Raw genomic sequence first — 19,415 nt, forward strand, 5'->3', positions numbered from 1 at the left:
TTAAACTTTTGGGATAATCGGTAATTTAACATGGTATCAGAGCAGGAGATTCTGAGTTTGATCCCTGGCTTTACTCTATCTCCTATTTAAAATGTTTAAATCCCACTTGTTAGGCCCCCACTTATTAAGAGAAAATTTAAGCCCACAAGTGAGAGAGAGTGTTAGACTTATAGTTAAATGATTAAATTTACTATTTCCTAACAACTTAAGCTTTTAGGACAATCGGTAGTTTAACAATTATATAAATGCTTTTGACTTTTTTGTTTTATGTTTTGACATATTGTGTTATCAATTGTGATTCTAGGTGGTCTTATATAATTATGTGCAGAGACTTTTTCTTCTCTCCAAATCATGTTTCATTTTCTTTATGAATTCCTTTCCACCACATCCCTATTATGTATTTGTCCTGTTATAGTTGTCTGGTCTATCTTGTCTAGAAATAGCTTCTCTCATTGTACATTACCTTTTGCTTTAATGATTAACCACATTTTTTTGATGAGGCTCATTTGAAGATTAGAGTACAAGATACAATTTAATTTGTCCAACAAACTCCCTAAAAATTATAATAGTTAAGTGTAGTTTTACTGTTTAGTCTCTATTGCTTTTGTTGAGATAAGTACATATCGTGTGGTTTAACAAATAACAACCAATCTTGTGATCCAAGAAAGAAATCTGCCAAGTTCTACTAGCCATTGACATTTGACACCCTTAAGCCAATTACAGTAATAAAGCCTAATGTGTACTAAAAGAAAAGAAGAGCAAGTTCCTCAAAGGTCATTTGTCTCATTTTAGACTCTATCACACGGCAGAGCTTGTTAGGTTCTTCAGAGGGGATAGGTACCTTTTTGACCTTTTGCGAATTTAAGTTTAAATGTAGAGTGGACTCTGGACTTTTTTTTTTTGATAAGGGACTGTGGACAATTAGCATTAGAAGAATGTGCTACAGAAACTGACTTTTACGGTTCTTTGATTACTTTTACTAGTATAGCAGCTGTATGTAAATTTATTGCTTGGTACTAATGTGTATGTTCTTTCTTTGGGTCCAAGAAAGGGATGTGCCAGATGGCAACAGAATACTGAAAATTTGACTTTTACCAAGTTTTTTTACTCCACCTGATACCACAACAGTCCATTGTGGAAAAACTGTGAACAATTTAGTACTCTGGGTCTAAAGTTATGCCCTTTCAAGAGACTTAATAGTTACTATTAGTTAAATTAAAGAGCTCTAGGATTTCAATGTACAATGTACTGATATTTTCGAACACCTCTTTTAGATTCTGTTTTTTTTTTTTTTTTTTTTTAATCTGTTTATGATAATGTTATTATATCCGTTCTTCAAATGGTTGAGCACAGTTGGTGCATTTTGGATTTGGGTCAATGATTTGGTGGCCAACATACCCCCAGAAAAAGGCCAGAACCATCAGTGTCGATGGAAATATGGAAAAATCTAGCCGCATAATGTAACATCAACTTCTTTGCACTGAAAACTTTAGTTTTAAAATTACGTGAGCTGATGACTAATGTTTGCATAGACTTTCTCTTTTATTTTAGTTGTCCATTTCATCATGAACTTTCCATTTGCATGAGGTCCCCCAAAAAAAAGCTGAGTAGCTTTTTCAAACAATGGATGGATTGTAGTAAGGTGCATTTTCGGTTTTTAAATAACATTACACGTATTTTACACACTTTTTCATCCACACATATTTTAAAAATACAAACAACGTTACCAAATGACTCCAATTTTCTTGTCTTTTTATCACCTTTGATTTGTGTTAAAGGAAAAGTGGCCTCAAGTAGCTATTAATCATTCCTACCCAAAGAAGGAAAATTAAACCTGTAACTGTGGGCCTGTGGCCAACACCAAATTACAACCCAATTATATGATATACACCTTCTTTTTGGCAGAATTTCCTAGTTCTTCTTTTGCTAATCAGGTGTTTGAACTCCTAATGTATCCTACTAATTTTTTAGCAAATATCAAATAATCATCGAGATGAATCCTTTGAGTAATCACAAAGGCATTTGAAACATCCAGTAAGTCGCCCATGATCCAACAATGCATAGGAATTGATGTGGTATAGCATCAATTGGGAGTGGGACTTTTAAAAAACAAAAGGTACAAAAGGAACTTCATTCAACACTAAAAAGCATATAAACATAATGGTTAACAGCAAAAACAAGTTTGTTTGGGTACACATTGTCCATGTCTAAATCAACAACTATAGAACATCAGAACTACATTCATTCACATCTCAGAATACATCAGTGGTTTGTATCAGTTGTGACATTTAACTCACAGGTTACTTGGGCAATTATGGTCAGCTGGCTAGATAAATCATTAGAGTGAGTGATCACAAACACAAACAAAAGGGTATTGAAGTTTCAATTAAGAGACTTTCAATTCAACGAGAAACCACTTTTGATTTGCTTGCCCCCAACCCCACATTACCAAAATTGCACAAGTACCTTGTGAGTTTTACAGCTTACAACTTACAAGTACAAGTAAAGCAAACGAAACGACAACTAGTAGTATCACTTTCATGAAATACGAGACAACACTAAACAGTAAACACTTAATGCTTAGCTGGCACCACCTCACAGTCCTGCTCTCGTGTCACCCCATCACAGGGCAGTGACATTTAATCTGTATCACCTTCAGTCATCTTTATCACAGTCACGTGATCCCCGTCCTGAGTGTCCTGACCACCTCCTCCCGAACCTGATGACATGGCACCACAAACCTCAGGCTCGGACAACCGTTTGCACCCGAACCTCTTCCCAATAAAGAAACCAAATACTACCAAGAATCCACATGGAAAAAAAACCAAAAAAATTAATAAAAATAAAAAAATGATTTCTGACCGTGTTTCCTTCACAGTAATGAGTAAACCAAATACACACACTCGCAATAACAGTTCATTGCGTCTTCTCTCAGAAGCCACAATAATGAAAAAGCAAAGCTGTTGAGAGTAGTAAGTAGTAGAGCAACTAAAAAGAAGCTTCGTCATTGAAAGTTTTCAAGTATAGCTTGTTTTCCAAGCCACCCAATTTTCTCTTTCACTCTCTCTCTCCCTCTCTCTATCTCTTTTTTTCTTTTTGATGCTGAAAGTTCCGCCATTAATAAAAGCTCTCACCTTCTCACGCCGTTTCCCACGAGAAACCGGTCGGTTCCTTTCACGGAAAAGCATTCTCATTTCACTCACATTATCATTCTCACTCTGCTATAAAAATCCAATCTTTGACAAAACCCATATCACAAACTCACTCCCCCATCTCTTCTTCCATGGCCAGCCCAAGAGACTTCAGGCTTTTGGGTCTTCTGGGTCTGTGTTTTTTTCAGCACAATCTATTAGTGTTAGCGATTCTAAACCCAGTTGATTTTCTAGCTCTGCAATCGATTCGAAAGGCTTTGGAAGACTTGCCCGGATCGAATTTCTTTGCTTCATGGGATTTCACCTCCGACCCATGCAACTTCGCCGGAGTTTATTGCGATTCCGATAAGGTAATCTCTCTCAATCTTGGCGACCCGAGAGCTGGCTCTCCCGGGTTATCGGGTCGGATTGATCCTGCAATTGGAAAGCTCTCTTCTTTAGCTGAACTCTCCGTCGTTCCGGGTCGGATCTTCGGAGCTCTGCCCCAAACACTATCTCAACTGAAGAACCTCCGGTTTCTAGCAATCAGCCGGAACTACCTCTCCGGCCAAATTCCGGCGAGTCTCGGCGAGCTCCGGAATCTCCGAACACTCGATCTCAGCTTCAACCAGCTCGCCGGAGAGATACCCCGTACCATCGGAAACTTACCGGAATTAACAAACGTCATCCTCGGCCACAACCGGTTCACCGGTCCGGTCCCTCTGTTTCTCTCCCAAACCCTAACCCGGCTCGACCTTAAACACAACGACCTCTCCGGTTCAATCGGACCGGATTTACTACCTCCCTCTCTACAATACCTCTCAATCTCCTGGAACCGGTTCACCGGCCCAGTAGACCGGGTCTTAACTCAGATGAACCGGCTAAACTACCTAGACCTGAGCAAGAATCAATTCAGCGGTCCAATCCCGGGCCGAATCTTCACCTTCCCAATCAACAACCTCCAATTGCAAAGAAACCAGTTTTCCGGCCCGGTTCAACCGGCTGATCAGGTAACAATCCAGACCGTTGATCTGAGCTACAATAGGCTGTCCGGTCAAATCCCACCCACGTTCTCGACCGTACAGAATCTTTACCTGAACAACAACCGGTTTACCGGTCAGGTTCCGGGTAGCTTTGTGGACCAGTTACTAGCTGCTAGTATACAGACACTGTACTTACAGCACAATTATCTAACTGGGATTCAGATCAATCCAACGGCTGAGATTCCTTTGAGTAGTTCGTTGTGTTTGCAGTACAATTGTATGGTCCCACCCGTACAGACACCGTGTCCGTTGAAGTCAGGGAAACAGAAAACGAGGCCTACCGAGCAATGTAACGAGTGGAAAGGGTAAACTTGGAATTTCAAGCCTATATCTCAGGGGCAGAATGGGAAAAGATAAGAAAAAAGATAAGATTTTTATCATATTTTTGTTGTGGGGTTTGGGAGGGTTTTTGATTTATTTATTACTTTTGTGATATGAGTGGAAAGGGTAAACTTGGAATTTCAAGCCTATATCTCAGGGGCAGAATGGGAAAAGACAAGAAAAAAGATAAGATTTTTATCATATTTTTGTTGTGGGGTTTGGGAGGGTTTTTGATTTATTTATTACTTTTGTGATATAGAATAGTGGGTAAAAGTTTTAGGAATAAGGAGAGATTGTGGATAAAAAGAAAAAAAAAATGTTTTGCTCTACAAAAGAAAGTTTTTAATCTATATAGTGTAAGCTATTGAACTGAGTTATTTATTGTTATTGATTTATAGAAAGTAAAGTATTATTATATATTATGTTGTTGGCATTTATTATGTTTCAAGACCTGTTTTTTTAAACTAAGACATCAATTCAATAGGTTGTTTGATGTAGATGGGGATTTGATTACAGAAAGAGTTAATTTGTTGAGCTAGCTATGGTTCACACTACTGACTTTGAATGCGAATTGTCAGCACTTAAATGATATCTTACAATTGGGACCAGCCAATGGTTGAGGCAGCTTAAATTAAAGTTACGCTCAGATTATGCTTCCGCCTAGCACATTCTAGTTATTGAACTGACCATGACAGATTGTCCTTTAGCATTCATGTAGCCCACAGTAAACGGGGCATATCCTTTATTTGGCCCAAAGTGATTTGTAAAACACTTGTCTTCTGTAACTGTAAGCTAGCCGTTTCTTTGTAATTTCTAGGAAGAATCTTATCTGTTGGGAATGTTTGTGTTTTTTTGTTTTGAGTTAGCAGCCTGCTACTGTGTCTTCTTGTAAAAATATGTACAGGGCATGGGCTGATTTTGGTGATTTAGACTGATCTATTCATATTGGATAAAAGTGCAGTTATGTTTTAAGAAGAAAAAAAGAGTTTTCAAAAAGCTATAAACAAATAAGCTAATAAATTTCATAAAACGATCAAACCAAACTCACTTTCCTTTCATTAATATAAGCATCTGAATCTGATTCATTCATTCAAAAAAAAAAAAACTAGCTTTTTTTAACAGAAAACCAAGCTTAAATCAGTTCATTGCAGTTTAAAACCAAAGCATATAAGCTAGGCTCTTGTGCTTGTGCTTTGATTTATAATTTCTAAATGAAACTAGCTATTTCTAACAGAAAACCAAGCTTAAATCAGTTCATTGCAGTTCAAAACCAAGCATATACGCTAGGCTCTTGTGCTTGTGCTTGATTTATAATTGCCAAATGAAATTGTACTCGCACTGGCAGCTGGCATAGCACCTTTCGATATAAATTATCACATATGGGCTCCCAAAGTTGTTTTTGTTTGTTTCTAGAGTTTCCTTTCTTTTCCTGAGAAGAACTAAAAAAAAAAAAAAAACTGAAGAAAGTTTGTGGGGAAACTTTCATTGCTGGACCTATGCTTTTCAGCTTTTTTGATGCACGGCTTTTGTGTGAATGAATACCATCATTGAGGCCAGCTAGATGAGTGAACTAACATTCATATGCCACTTCTATTTTATGTGCCTTGTAAGCTTGTAAACTAGATAGTCCACTTGATCATATAAAAACGAGTTTTATTTTTTATAATTTAAAAAAGATTGATATATGCTAAGAAAAGCTAAATAACTAAATCACAAAAGAGACTGAATGATATTTCCAGATTTTGACCGACCTTTACAAGGTAAAGGGTCATATTGTGTAGCCAAAAACTTGGATCATCTATCTCTTTCTTATGTCCTGAGAGAAGGACATGAGATTAGGTGGGGTTAGATAATTATTTGGTGAGTTTGGGGCCTGTGGCATATAGAAGTGAGCAAATACTAGCAATCGCAAAAGGTCAAATAACTAAGCACATGCCAAAAGGTGTAAAAACGCATTCCCCATGAGTCCATGATGACTTCTTTTGGAACTGAAGGTCAAACCCAATTTTTTTTTTCAAGATTCTAGGTCTTTTATAATGCTTTTGGGAACTATGTAATCTTATATTTCTCAGAGTTTCTTTGGCTAGGAAACAGATTAATTCCCAGATCAAGGACTTAAGTTTCTGATTTAAGAAAATGAATTCCATGCAAATTATATAGCGAAAGTGTTTGCAAGAATACATAATGGTTGAAAATTGAGTATGAAAATGAGAAACATAATTAGCTTGTGCAGAAAGGCAGTGTGGGTTTAAAGATTATGAGTAATAATTTAATCACTAGTAAGCCACTGAGATATTGTTTGAAGCTTCTTTTTAAGTGAGGGCCCTTCCCTTTTATGTTCCCTCGTTATCCTAATATGGACTTTTAACTACTCCATGTTGTTACTTCCCTAGTAGGAATCGTCATTGATTATTATGTTAATTTATTTGTGTTGCTTCTTTGAAAATCTTTGACTATCACCTGAAGTAGGGTCCCTCTCATTGTTTATGTTCCCTCATCATGTTAAGCACCCCCTCCCCCGGTTAATCTATGTTGCTGAGCTTCCATCATAATTATCACACAATTGAGCCAGTCAAAATGGTGAATCCATTTGTAATCATTTAAAAAAATTTATTTCAGCTTAAATCTAATTTACAAAATTCTCCTTCCTAAATGTTTGATGAACCAACCACTCCTAAGGAGTGCCCCTGATTGGTCTTGGCCTTCTAGGACTTTAATGATTCAGCCTTCTTTTGGCTTGATAAAAAGAAACTACCATGTGTAATAAGCACTGTAATTTGCCCAAAGGGTAACATACTAAACCCATCTCCTTGAGGGAAGATTATCACTGTTTCTGGAAGAAAAGATAATATTAAGAAAAATGCCTTGAATTACCATACAAGAGATGCTAATCTATATTCTATACTACTAGCCAAATGGTAGAGATTTTTCTTCTTGTGTTTTTAATCAATAATTTTGTGGGATCAAAATTTTGGGATTACACCGTTGATGGTCTAGGACTTGAAGGAGAAAATTGAACAATTAAGATCAATACATGGTGCCAACTGCCAACAATCTTTTTAAGTCAAATGATATTTTATAGTGTCTTCAACGGAAACGTTCAAAGTTTGAAGGGTATGAATTACCATTCTCACTTAAAATATATCCAAAAAATATTAGTACTCAATTTGATATTCTATTTTATTTAATACCTGAAAATACAAAACATTTTAGTGACAGTTTAATGAGTTGGGCTTATAGGTTACATTACTCAGGCTAAACCCCTCTTTATCCCTTAAACATTGAGCCTCCAGTGAAATAAAATCATAATTTTTTTTATAGAGATTTTAGCAGGTAGAAAAAAAAAAGGCTAAAAAAAAAGGGGGGGGGGGGGGGAGTGGTGAAGGAGAGGGAAAAAGAGGAGTTATGATGAGAATTGTTTTGTAAGGTATCGAATGCGGCACATGATTGCTTAGTTTCTTTCTTTATTTATTTTTTTATTTTTTATTTTATCATATATGATTGCTTAAATATACTTTGGTTTTCATTAGAATGCAAATCCAGCACAAGCTAGGCATGCGAAAGCATTTAGTTTTACATCAATAATTGCTTAATAACTAGGGCACTCAAACATTCGTAGTAGACCAGGAAAAATAGAAGGACTGAAGCTTTTCTTATGTTGATTCGTACCAGTATTAGATTTAGAGCTTGTGGGTCATTTGTGTTCCATGGAATACAATTCCTTCTTCCAACTTTTTTTTTTTTGTTTTTGTTTTTTACTTTTTTCTGTACACCGAAAATATTATGGTTATTATTGGAGTGGCCCTACCATCGAATCAAATAATGAGATATTAATATTAGTCATGTAACGTTTTCTTTTCTTTCTTTTCTTTCTTTTTTTCTTTTTTTCCCATCCAAAATTCACACCTTCACTCACATAGCACCTTGGAGTCACCAACACAAAATAATAATAATAATAATAATAATAAAATGACCACAATTAATTTACACTCATTTTCACAATTATCTGGTATAGTTAACTATGAGTAGTAAAAAAAAAGTGATCGATCCATATAAAAGTAACAGGCAACCAATTACAGTTTGCCATATAAAATAGTTATGAAAATTGGTATGAAATTGGTTGTGATGTTAATAACACAAAAAGTAGGGGCTTGTGAGTAAAAGTGTAACACAAAATGCTGGGTTTGAAAAACAATTCTTCTAAGACTATAAACTTTATCACACACTTTATCATAACTTATATACATGTAAACTTATGATTTAATTACATGATTTACACATGAACCCACATGTGATTTAATTATATGATTTACATGAATCAACCGCTGCTATTTGGTGAACACGTGCAAGTTGTGAGAAAAGGCGAAGTGTGTATCCCAAGATTCTTCCTTGGAATATTGAACTTTTAATTGAAAAGTAATCTCTCTCTCTCTCTCCAAAAAAAAAAAAAAATTTGAAAAGTAATTAAAAGCCCAAAGGTACCAGCCCATCTCAATGAAAAGAGAGAAGTGAGATGGGGATGGGGATGGGCCCGTGGGCATTACAGGCTGCAATGGAATGGGCGAAAGAATTGGGCCTCTCCGGAGGCAGAGCAAAAAGAACCATAATGATGGAGCAAAAAGAACCATTTGATTTGAATCATACCTTACCACCATTTGCAAAAAGACCCAAAAAAATAAAATAAAATGAGGGAGCACAGCTTTCATGCCTCCATTCCATGGGAGTCCAGTGACTTCAGTCCATCATCCTGACAATGGGATTCAATTGGACGGCTGTGATCTTGCCACACCACTCATAGATATAAACACATGCCATTAGATTAAAAAAATGGTCAAATGTTTTGACCGATGTGGGATAGGCTACCCATTTCTCAAAACTTGTTAGAAAGAATTCTATTTCATTTTTTATTAAAATACAGAAAAGCACACATTTGGCTGTGTATTTGCATTAATACATATGCAGTACCATCATCCATGACTTTTACACAAAATATGAAGATCGCAATCCACACTTGTAGTGGTATTTTACGTACAACTTAACATGGCGAATATGAGAATTTTTTTGTAGTTCATATTGCTCATCAGTTGCACCTTATTTGATAGTGAAAAATGTAGCTTGAACCATATACAAATATTTACCAAACAGTATCATAAATATCTTGCACAAATAACAAGCGGTCTTCAATAAAAAGATCTCCGAACTCTCTTCTTGATCACAGGTGCTGGTGCTTCGCCACTCCCAGGAAACTCCCATTTGACAATATCCCCATCCCAAGATGAGCTAAGAAGCATAGGGTAATAAGGGTGCCAACTACAGTCTCTAACAGGTGATTTATGATGCTTGAGTGTTGCAACTTGGGCTCCACTCACCTACGAACAATTATCAAGTTACCGTCAATCAATTTAATTGTGCAAGGCTAAATGCTTGGCATTCAGCTTCAAATGTGGACACAACAATGACAGTTTGGCAAGTTATTTGAGATCTTCAGATTACTTTCTACTTTCATATTTAATTTTGTGGACATCATGCAAACATAGTGTGTATTGAACGATAAATTGTAGCTTTTTATATGTGAAAAGACACTGATGATTTTATCATCCAAATAAGAGTACATCTAACAAGTACCAACCAATGTATTGTATGAGTCCCAACAACTGGTTGAGTTTCAATCTCTCTTCAAACAAGGCATAAAAAAAGGTCAAGAGGATTGCAACCCCTCATCCTCCCAGCCTCATCTGAGTAACTCTATTTCAGAATTACCAACAGAAAATAAAGCATGCAGATAACGAGAAAAGCAGTATTTGATTACGTACCAAATCATAAATATAAACACATGAATTGTGAGATCCAGTGTATATGTACTTTTGACCAGTGCTGCAAAATGTCAAGAAATTGATGTTAAAATTTTGGACAATCGTCAGTACTGTACAAAAGGAATTTAATCCCAAAAAAAATGACGACAAAGAAGAAGAAGAAATCTTGCAGGAAACCAAGAGTAAAAACTTTGCTACATCTTAATTCAACCTTGGGCCCCTTGGGAAGTCAAAGTAAAAGTAGATTAACCAGATCAACATAGAATGAGAGCTCTATTGATTCAGGTTGACCAAAAATAATATCATCAAATAAACAGCTTGGTGCTTACCTATATTCTGGGGAGAAGTAGCAGCGAATAAGAGTACGCAAGACCGAATGACCTCTATATGTAGCCACTGATAGATCACGCGGGTGTTTCACATCTTTTGCCTGTGGTGGGTAGTCCATCCATCTATAGTCCCATTCATAAGTCCTGAAGTTTTCTTGACTGCTGACATGAAGAAGAAAAAGATTTGTTATATAAGTGTACACAAGCACAGCAGAATTCAAGCAGAAAAAGACTTTATAGACCTTTTTATTTATTTTATTTATTATTATTTTTATATAAGTGAAAAATTATGTTTAGACATAATGGGAGTCCTTAGTTTGATGCAAACAAACCTTTGGTAGACTATAATAGATTCTATCTAAATTCAACCTTTCCATAATCATGCTGACTTCAATCCAGAAGTGAATAAAAATAAAGTTTGGCTGTACAACCCATTCATGCATCTCTTCACACACTCCTCTAATTATATACCTCAGATCCTCTGGCTAACTTGTTTTCCTTTATACTTTAATCAATTTCTTTTAGCTCCATTATTGTGCACAATATTTTAGTAGTCAAGGGAAAGAAACTTTGTTTTAATAGAAATACTATGCCAAATAAATGACATATTGCAAAAATGAGAGGAAATAATTTAACAGAGAAGATCTAACAAATAAATGGACTAACGTGAAAGTTTTAATGGCCAAAACTTATGAAATTGATTTCTGAAATAATTTCATAAATTTATTTCACCTCTGATACAAATGAGGAGCCTTCCAATCTCACAACATACCTAAGCCATATATAAAAAAATAAATAACCTCTGCATCACTCTTTTCTTTTCTTTTTTCTTTTTCAATATCCCATAACTTCTGCATCACAAACAAGAAAGAGGAAACCTAGAAAGCCATAATATGATTGAGATCACAACCTCATAAACAAAAGACTGTTTTCAAAAGCAATACGAAGCCATCATATGATCAAGATCATTACTTCATAAAGGAAGGACAAATATTAAAAGGCACCATGGGAAGCCAGAAAGTGATCATACCAAGTAGCTTCTGAGGACATTTTCCGGATATCCCATAGTTTTATGGCCTGATCTTTACCATTTGAAATGAAATAACGACCATCTCCACGGCTGTCAATAAATGTAATGCCTTCTAGGTGTCCCATCAAGACCCCTGCTGGCTTATCTCTAGCATTTAAGCAACGTCTGTCCCACACCTACATAAAGTTATCTATCATTCAAAATTACATGTGTATATTATATTAGAAGGCAGGGGCAATTTGCCAGAGGCTGCCAACGTGAAGTGTAGATGGTCAAATTTTGTAGTTGATGGGAGAAAGTGTAATCATCCCCTTAGATTAGTGGAAAAGAGAAATCAATCCCAAATACAAATACCATATATGTAAAATTACCTTACAGTAAGTATCATCACTCCCAGAATAAATGAGATGGCCACTTTCATCAGCAAAACATACAGTGTTCACATCAGACTGCAACACAAAATGCAAAACCTTTAAAAATCTGTAGTCCCATTCAATCAAAGTAGCCATTTTGCATAAAATTGTTCTTCCAAAAAGGGAATAAAAAATAAAAAAATTAATTTACACAAACTATTAGGATAACTCAATATGGCTCTATTGAAGGTTACACACACCACTACCTTTCTGTAGTTCTGAGTCTTCTGTTTTTATTCAAGTCATGTTGTGCTAATAAAAACTTGGTGAGAGAATTAGATTTTCTTTTTTTATAAGTAATTACTGCTTCATCAAATAAGAAAAAAAGTTACAGAAAGGACCAGAGCACACAGGCAACGTGCTAAGGGCCAACAAAAAAAAAAAAAATTATAAAGCAAGAAAATTACAGCTATCGAGTAAATCAGCCAAAGAGTTAAAAGTAAAAACACCCAAAGCATTTGTCCACTCAAATAAAAAGTCCAGAAGAATAGCAGCTTCAAATCATGAATCAATCCCTCACTTCCTTCAAAAGTGCAAGTATTCCTTTCCCACTAAATACTCAACGAGGGATCATGCCCACAGAACTCTGAAGAGAGAAAACACCAAATTCCACAATTTTCTAGCAACAGGGCAGTGCATAAGTAAATGATCAATAGTCTCCCCATCTCTTTTTTACACATGCAACACCAATCGAACCCACTAAAGAGTATTTTGAGGATAACAAAGTAAATACACTATTTGGAAAGGCCAGTTATTCAAGTGAGGCTTAAAGCTGTGCATAGAACCTCTTTAGCAACTCAGTGCAGTAAAATGTAGGTCATGCAGATGAAGTTTAGATACAGGAATAAATAGTGAGAAGTGCTAAAGAATTGAGATAGAGAGATGAAGAAAAGTTTTTAATCAAGAGCCATAATCTTTGTATTTTCGTGCAAGAGGAGAAAGATAGAAACACAATAATCACACAAACAACCTGCAAATCAAATCAAGAAACACATAATAGAGGTGTTTATGCAAATGGTAACGATACCGAGTGTGCTGAAATTTGGAGGGAAGGCTTATTTGCTTCAAGATCGTAAACATATATAGAATCATCACTACTTCCAGCAACAACTTCTCGTCCATCAGTTGAGAATTTCACAGAAAAGATTCCGAAAGAGTATCCTCGATCCTCATCACCAGCAGAAGAAAAATCCAAACCATCATGGATCTCCTGTATAACATATAGGCTCCAAAAGTCATGCAAGAATACAGTGGAGAGAGAATAAAAATTCAGTTTTCAAAAGAAAATTCAGATACCAACATCATTTCTGGCCAGAAGGGTACAATCATAAACATAAAAGGGTGACCAACATTTGGCACAAAGGGTTGCAATACATATTATTAGTTTTATTTTTTTAATTTTTGGTTGTTCTTTCAGGGAAAATTTTCAAGCCATAGTGAGCATGCAACAAAAAAACTATATTTTCCTAGTTATCATTTTTTTTTTTTGGGTTGCAATCTAAAGATAGCGATAAAACAGTCAGGCGGAAGAAAGTCCATGATACAGTCCTCCAAATTTGTGACCAGGAGATTCCCAAGTGAGAGTGTCAAACAAAGCATGCAGTGATCCAAAACATTGTTTTATTCCCTATTAGATAGCCACAGTGGCATTCCCAATAGTGCCTGCACATGTGGGTTGCTCTCGAAAACATTTGGTTTTACAGCCTAGTAGATTTCTATATTCAAATGGAGCTTGCATTGCACATGAACCAAATGTGTTTCATCCACACATTCCTATTTTCAATGTCCTACCCTTATACTTAAATTGTTAAAATATCTTTAACCCTATGAATCTTTTTGTGCTTCACCGCAAGATTCCAAATAGCCAAGATTTTTTTTTTTTCTTTACTTTCAGATACAGATTTCCAAGCTATTGGGGTAGGCAACAATGCAAGTGTGAAAATAGTTTCATGGAAAGTTGATGTAAAAGAACTGAGTTGTCATGCTATACTTTTATTCCATACATGCATTAAGTAAATTGCAAAACCTACTGAAATGGAAAAGCTAGCATTTTCTTTTTCTTCTTTTTTTTTTTTTGGGGGGGGTGGTGTGGGGGTGGGGTTGGGGGTGTTTATAAGTGGACACTAACAACTTCATACCGTAACATTTGCCAGAGATTCTGTTTCAGCAGAACCAACATTAACAATATGGACGATAGGTGACATGCTGGCATAAACCTGCAATAGCAAAATTACCAATATTAACCAAAAACAACAATGTGAAGAAAACGAATTATAAGCTTCAGGCCCTTGAGAGAGTGTCCCTTTAAATCAACTTATATAAAACGAAATTAATGGAGTGACAAAATACACAAGAAAAGAACAAGAATATACAAGATTCCCACTCAAATCAACCAAGACTTAAACCAAATTAAATTGAGGGCTGTCAGATAGCCGTGTGACCATCCTAGCCAGATCAGACCAACTGGGAAGTCCCATTCAATTTGAGTACACTTGTCAAGATGAGTTTGATAGGAATTTTCTATCTTTACTACTATATACAATGTATAGGTGTGCAAGGGAGCAACTAGAAAGTCTGAGTTAGGACATGTTTCAATCTTGCTCACTGTATTGTCAGAGACATTTCAAACATTAAAGAATATTTGCCAGTTTCTTAGATCTTTTACTTAATAAAAACATGAAATCTTCAAGGTTTATATAAAACACACCATGCAAAGTGCAAGCATACATCTTTCCTTTGCTCCTACCTCACAGATTTCCAGCAGCTAGAAAGAAGATAAAAGAATGTTCTAGTTCTATCTTTGTAAAGCAGTCCTTGTCAAACCATGCTACTTTATATAAAATCATCCACTCTTGCTAAGTAACTTCCAAGTGGGTACAGGACAAAGAACTGAATATCCAAATACATTTGTATATCATATGAAACCACAGTTACTTTTTGAGTGAGTTTGCCAGGGCAGGGGAGTAGGAGTTAAGCAACCACTATTCCAATCTAAATGAAGGTAAACACTAGGACAGTCACAGATAAAACTTCCAATAGGGAATGCAATATTCATTCAACCATAATGATTTGAAATGGCATAGTTTGCCTACCTCTAGTCATAGAATGAAAAACATAGGGATTCAGGGCTTCTCCCTTCGCCCTTTCCCCTTTCCCCATTCTAATGTAATTAAAGCACAGCCTTTCATGGCATCTACCTAATTATGGTAACTATTTGCCTTATTTGAATTTTTTTTTTTTTTGGGTTAGTCATTTGCCTTATTTGATAACTTCAACATTTTCATTTTATTGGCTAAAAACTCATAACTGATTTAGAATATCACTAAGCATTCTCAAAATCACCAATAGAAGACAAAGTAAAATGGATACGTTTCATTATTTTCATTTACAGTTAGAAATTCATTTCCAGTGGTTGATATTCTCCTTTATAGTACCCTGCTTTTTCGTATCCGAGAGGACCTCAGTTTTAGTAGGGTACACATGTTAAGTAGAATGGTTTTTTTACCCCAGTTTTAGTAGGGTACACAGGTTAAGTAGAATGGTTTTTTTACCCCACATGCTCGTCAGTTAAGAAATAAAGATAGTTCCTATCAGAAACAAATTCCTTATACATCACGCTTTGGATAAGTTCAAAAAATTTTATATGCAAAATATAAGAACAAGGGAATATCATTTACATGCAACTAAGTTTAATGATCTGTTTGGATTGAGGGGGAGTAGAGTAAAGTAGAGTAGAGTAGATTTAGCACAAAATTAGCTTATTTTTAGCCAACTATACTCTACTCCCCTCCACTCCCCCTCCTTCCCCCTCCATCCAAACAGGCCATAAAGTGTGTGTATATATATATATATATAGGAACTCACAAGATGGCGCTGATCTGGAGAAAGAGATGTATCAGTAATTGTCCATCGCAAACATTTGGCAAGAATATTTTTCTGAACTTTCCACCCTTCATCAACATTGTATATTCTAATGTGGCTTCCCTGCAACAGGTGATCAAAATCTATTGTAACTGAAAATTATGACATATATGATTATCCTGTGATTTGTTTAACAACAAAGGACACGCAAGAAAGAAAAAATTAAATTAAAAACTTTAGGGCTCACACCTTTAATAGTTCTGAACCAAGAAAACAACTTAAAACATGCCTAGTAAAAAACATATGTTTCATTTGAGGCAACCCTTCATTACTCTAGAGAAAAATGAGATTTTTCATTTTCTCTTCTTTGACTCAGTTTTATCAGCAACAAGATGAATTTCTATTGAGAAGGGGTTCTACATCCCTATTTCCAAGTCAGCTATTATCTACCTGAAATCCAGCAACAAAAAGAGAACCATCGGCAGAAAACTGCGAGACATAGGCTCGGCTGTTCATTTCATCAATAAGCCAGGGACCATTTACCGGAAGATATCTACTAAGAACATGACAACAATCTGCTGATGAGAACCTCCCCCTTCCTGAAAAATTACATTCTCGACCAGCCAACATTTTCACTGTAGAAACAGGTAACCCCCGCCTTCCAGGTGCAATTTGGCTCAGCATTTGATGGGGTCCTGATTTTAACTTTGTAAGCTGGGCAATTTCATTGTCTAAATAATTCAATGGCTTGTTGGATCTTTGACTGTCACTGACTCCATGGACAACCTCCATGCCGTCACAATGGTCTGGTTCTATCTCCAGCCTACTCATTGCATAACCCATTTCATCTATTGCAGCCCTGTTGTGTGTAACATACATTTTAGTTTAAGACCACTGCCAACAATTTGTTGTGCAGAAACATATATAATACTGTTGCAGCTTCATACCACCCCCATACAATGTCAGTCCAGCCAAGGAAAAAAAATGTTTCACTTTTAGACTCCAAACCTACAAACAAGAGACATTCTATTAATCAATCATCTCCTACTTTTCATGTACATGTAGTATAAGGAAAAGATAATAATCAATCCCAATATTCATTGAGTGAAATCTGTTTGGTTATTTTGGACTACATCAAAATTTCAATATCCCATTATAAGTTTTACACTTTTCTTCAGTCTATTCAAGGATCATTCCACCAGCTTTCTTTTGATCTCAGTTCTTCAAACTCTATTCATTCTATGTTTTGAGTTCAAAATCTCCATCTAATTTATCATATAGCACCATCAAGTTTTTAACAAAATCTTATCACATCAGATCATTTACTTCCCAGAGAAAAAAAAAAAAACTATATATATATATATCTATTTTTTTTATGACATAAGAGAACTTCTATCATTTACTTCCCAGAGAAAAAAAAAAAAACTATATATATATATATCTATTTTTTTTATGACATAAGAGAACTTCACTCAGATTAGTTGCACGTCGCAAAATATATTGTACAACAATTCTCACTATTGATCAAACTCTTATGGGCAACTGACTCCACCCGCCATAACCAGTTATCGGGTAATCTAAGAACTTTTTACCCTGACGGGCTAAGCAATTTATCCTCATACCTAGGAGGCAAAAGAAAAAAAAAAAAAAAAACTATATATATATACACACACACACACACCAATCTACACCAGAAACTAACTCTAACTTGTCATATTTCTTTCTACTTACCACAAAATAAGAAAGCCAGCCCAAATAAGCTTTGATCCCAACAAATTTTTTTTCCCCCTGAAATGTAATTCCAACAAATTGGGTCTTACCAAAAAGAAAAGGGAAAAATTTTTTTCCACATGAAATTTTCCAGAACCATAATATAATTTCCAACTTCTAATTCATGTAAAACCCACAATCTTTCTATCCCACCACTAAATTAAACAATTTCTCAACAGAAAAAGATTGAAAGAGTCAAACTTTACTGCATATGCAACCACCATATTCAGCTCAGTCACTGCAAAGTGAAACCATTTCCAATACCCAACATCCACAAACCACCACAAAACCCAATCTTTCTTTGGGCTCTTAAAGTATGATGCATAATGAACTATGACAAAAGTATTTAACAAAACAGATCCCTGGAAATTAAAGCAGAAACCCCATAATGATCAACAATAAAACAAAAATGACAAAAAATAAATAAATCGAAACAAAAGTTCTTTTTTTCATTTCTGGGTCAGCAAAAAAATGCAACAATTATGGAAATCTGACCTGTAGGCTTTGGGTCTGACGGGAAGAATCGTGTGTGGATTTGAGGTAATATACCTTATAAAGAAAAAGTTGGATAATGTTTATATATATATATATATATAAATAAATATTTTGGTTTCTACTTTCTACGAAACTAAAAAGGTTGTTGAATGTGTTTTTTCATTTTTGGATTGGAGTGGTACAAGGATGGAGTCTTTTTTGTCTTTGGCTTGGTTTGGGTTTCAGTGTTGAGCTGAGAATTCGAGTCGTGTCGTGTCGTGTCTCACGTAAGAGTTAGTGGTCGGATCTGGTGCAAGTAGAGGATTGCATGGTGCATACAAACTGGGCGTTCTCTGACGTACACGTTGCCACTTTTGGGATCTTTTGTAAATACTAGTAAATTGGGTACAAATACAATATGACCAAAATCAATGATGGTCATTTATTTTTTGTCACGGTTCACTGTTACAACGGGTTTAGTGCATAAAAAAGTGTTGGACTTAGGCTAAAGTCCTTGTCAGAACAATATTTTTTTATTTATTTTTTATGTTTGAGATTGATGAAAGGATTTTATTTTTAGTAAATGAAAAACAAGTGCAATAAAAGGGGAAGTAAAAAAAAAAAAAATCTTAGAACACAATTTTTCTATAATTTGTTAAAAGTGGTCAATCGTCCACTTCAACAAACCGTGAACAAAATTATAGTAAAAATTATATCCCAAGAGTTATTCAAATGAAAAATTGGTAATATTACATAATTAATGATTGAAGTGCAGAACAATTTGTTGGTGGTGATATTATTGTTTTAAAATTTGTGATACCCAATTTTTAAAAAATAACCCTCCACTCTAAATAATCAAAACAATTGACACTCTAGAGTTAACTTTTTTTTTTTTTTTTTTTGTGGATAAAAACAATAGAATTTCAATTTACAATGAAATATGTAACAATTGAACTAACTAGAAGTGAGTTAAAACTATAAGCGAGTTGAAATTAGTATTATTGAAGTTATGAAATATGTAACAATCATCGGAGTAAAATAAATAAATAGAAGAAAAGTTCCACACTTAACAACTCAAGCATCATAAATAAATTATTAAAAGAAAAAGAAAAAAAAAAAAAGAGGTGTTTAATAGAAATTTACCCAAAAATCACCAAAGTCCAAAACTGGTGTCAAGATGAGATTGAAGTTGTCAAAATCGTTGTAGGCCAAGTAATACACCATCACCCA

General features: G+C 35.2%; 2 protein-coding genes across 7 annotated transcripts; one reads left to right on the forward strand and one right to left on the reverse strand.

Moving 5' to 3' along the window:
- The first annotated feature begins 2,831 nt into the window (after positions 1 to 2,831).
- Positions 2,832 to 5,334, forward strand: LOC112001573 (receptor-like protein 31). Its single transcript, XM_024033753.2, has one exon. It carries the CDS (start codon positions 3,284 to 3,286, stop codon positions 4,481 to 4,483), a length of 1,200 nt encoding a protein of 399 aa, XP_023889521.1. The 5' UTR covers positions 2,832 to 3,283; the 3' UTR covers positions 4,484 to 5,334.
- A 4,027-nt stretch (positions 5,335 to 9,361) lies between these two features.
- On the reverse strand, positions 9,362 to 18,473 carry LOC112001500 (LEC14B protein). Of its 6 annotated transcripts, XM_024033663.2 has the most exons (12): positions 18,207 to 18,473; positions 17,673 to 17,729; positions 16,889 to 16,949; positions 16,392 to 16,800; positions 15,945 to 16,064; positions 14,219 to 14,296; positions 13,108 to 13,290; positions 12,039 to 12,116; positions 11,668 to 11,843; positions 10,638 to 10,799; positions 10,309 to 10,369; positions 9,362 to 9,864 (listed from the first exon to the last, which is right to left on the reverse strand). In XM_024033663.2, exons 4-12 carry the CDS (start codon positions 16,782 to 16,784, stop codon positions 9,676 to 9,678), a joined length of 1,440 nt encoding a protein of 479 aa, XP_023889431.1. In that variant the 5' UTR covers positions 16,785 to 16,800; positions 16,889 to 16,949; positions 17,673 to 17,729; positions 18,207 to 18,473; the 3' UTR covers positions 9,362 to 9,675. The 6 variants fall into 6 exon arrangements, with proteins under 6 accessions (XP_023889431.1, XP_023889430.1, XP_023889428.1 ...); XM_024033662.2 differs by lacking the exon at positions 17,673 to 17,729; XM_024033660.2 differs by having other exon boundaries at positions 16,392 to 16,949; positions 18,207 to 18,472.
- Positions 18,474 to 19,415: the final 942 nt, after the last annotated feature.

Source organism: Quercus suber, unplaced genomic scaffold (assembly GCF_002906115.3).
Source record: "Quercus suber isolate HL8 unplaced genomic scaffold, Cork oak 2.0 scaffold_756, whole genome shotgun sequence".
In the NCBI taxonomy this organism is placed as follows: Eukaryota; Viridiplantae; Streptophyta; class Magnoliopsida; order Fagales; family Fagaceae; genus Quercus; species Quercus suber.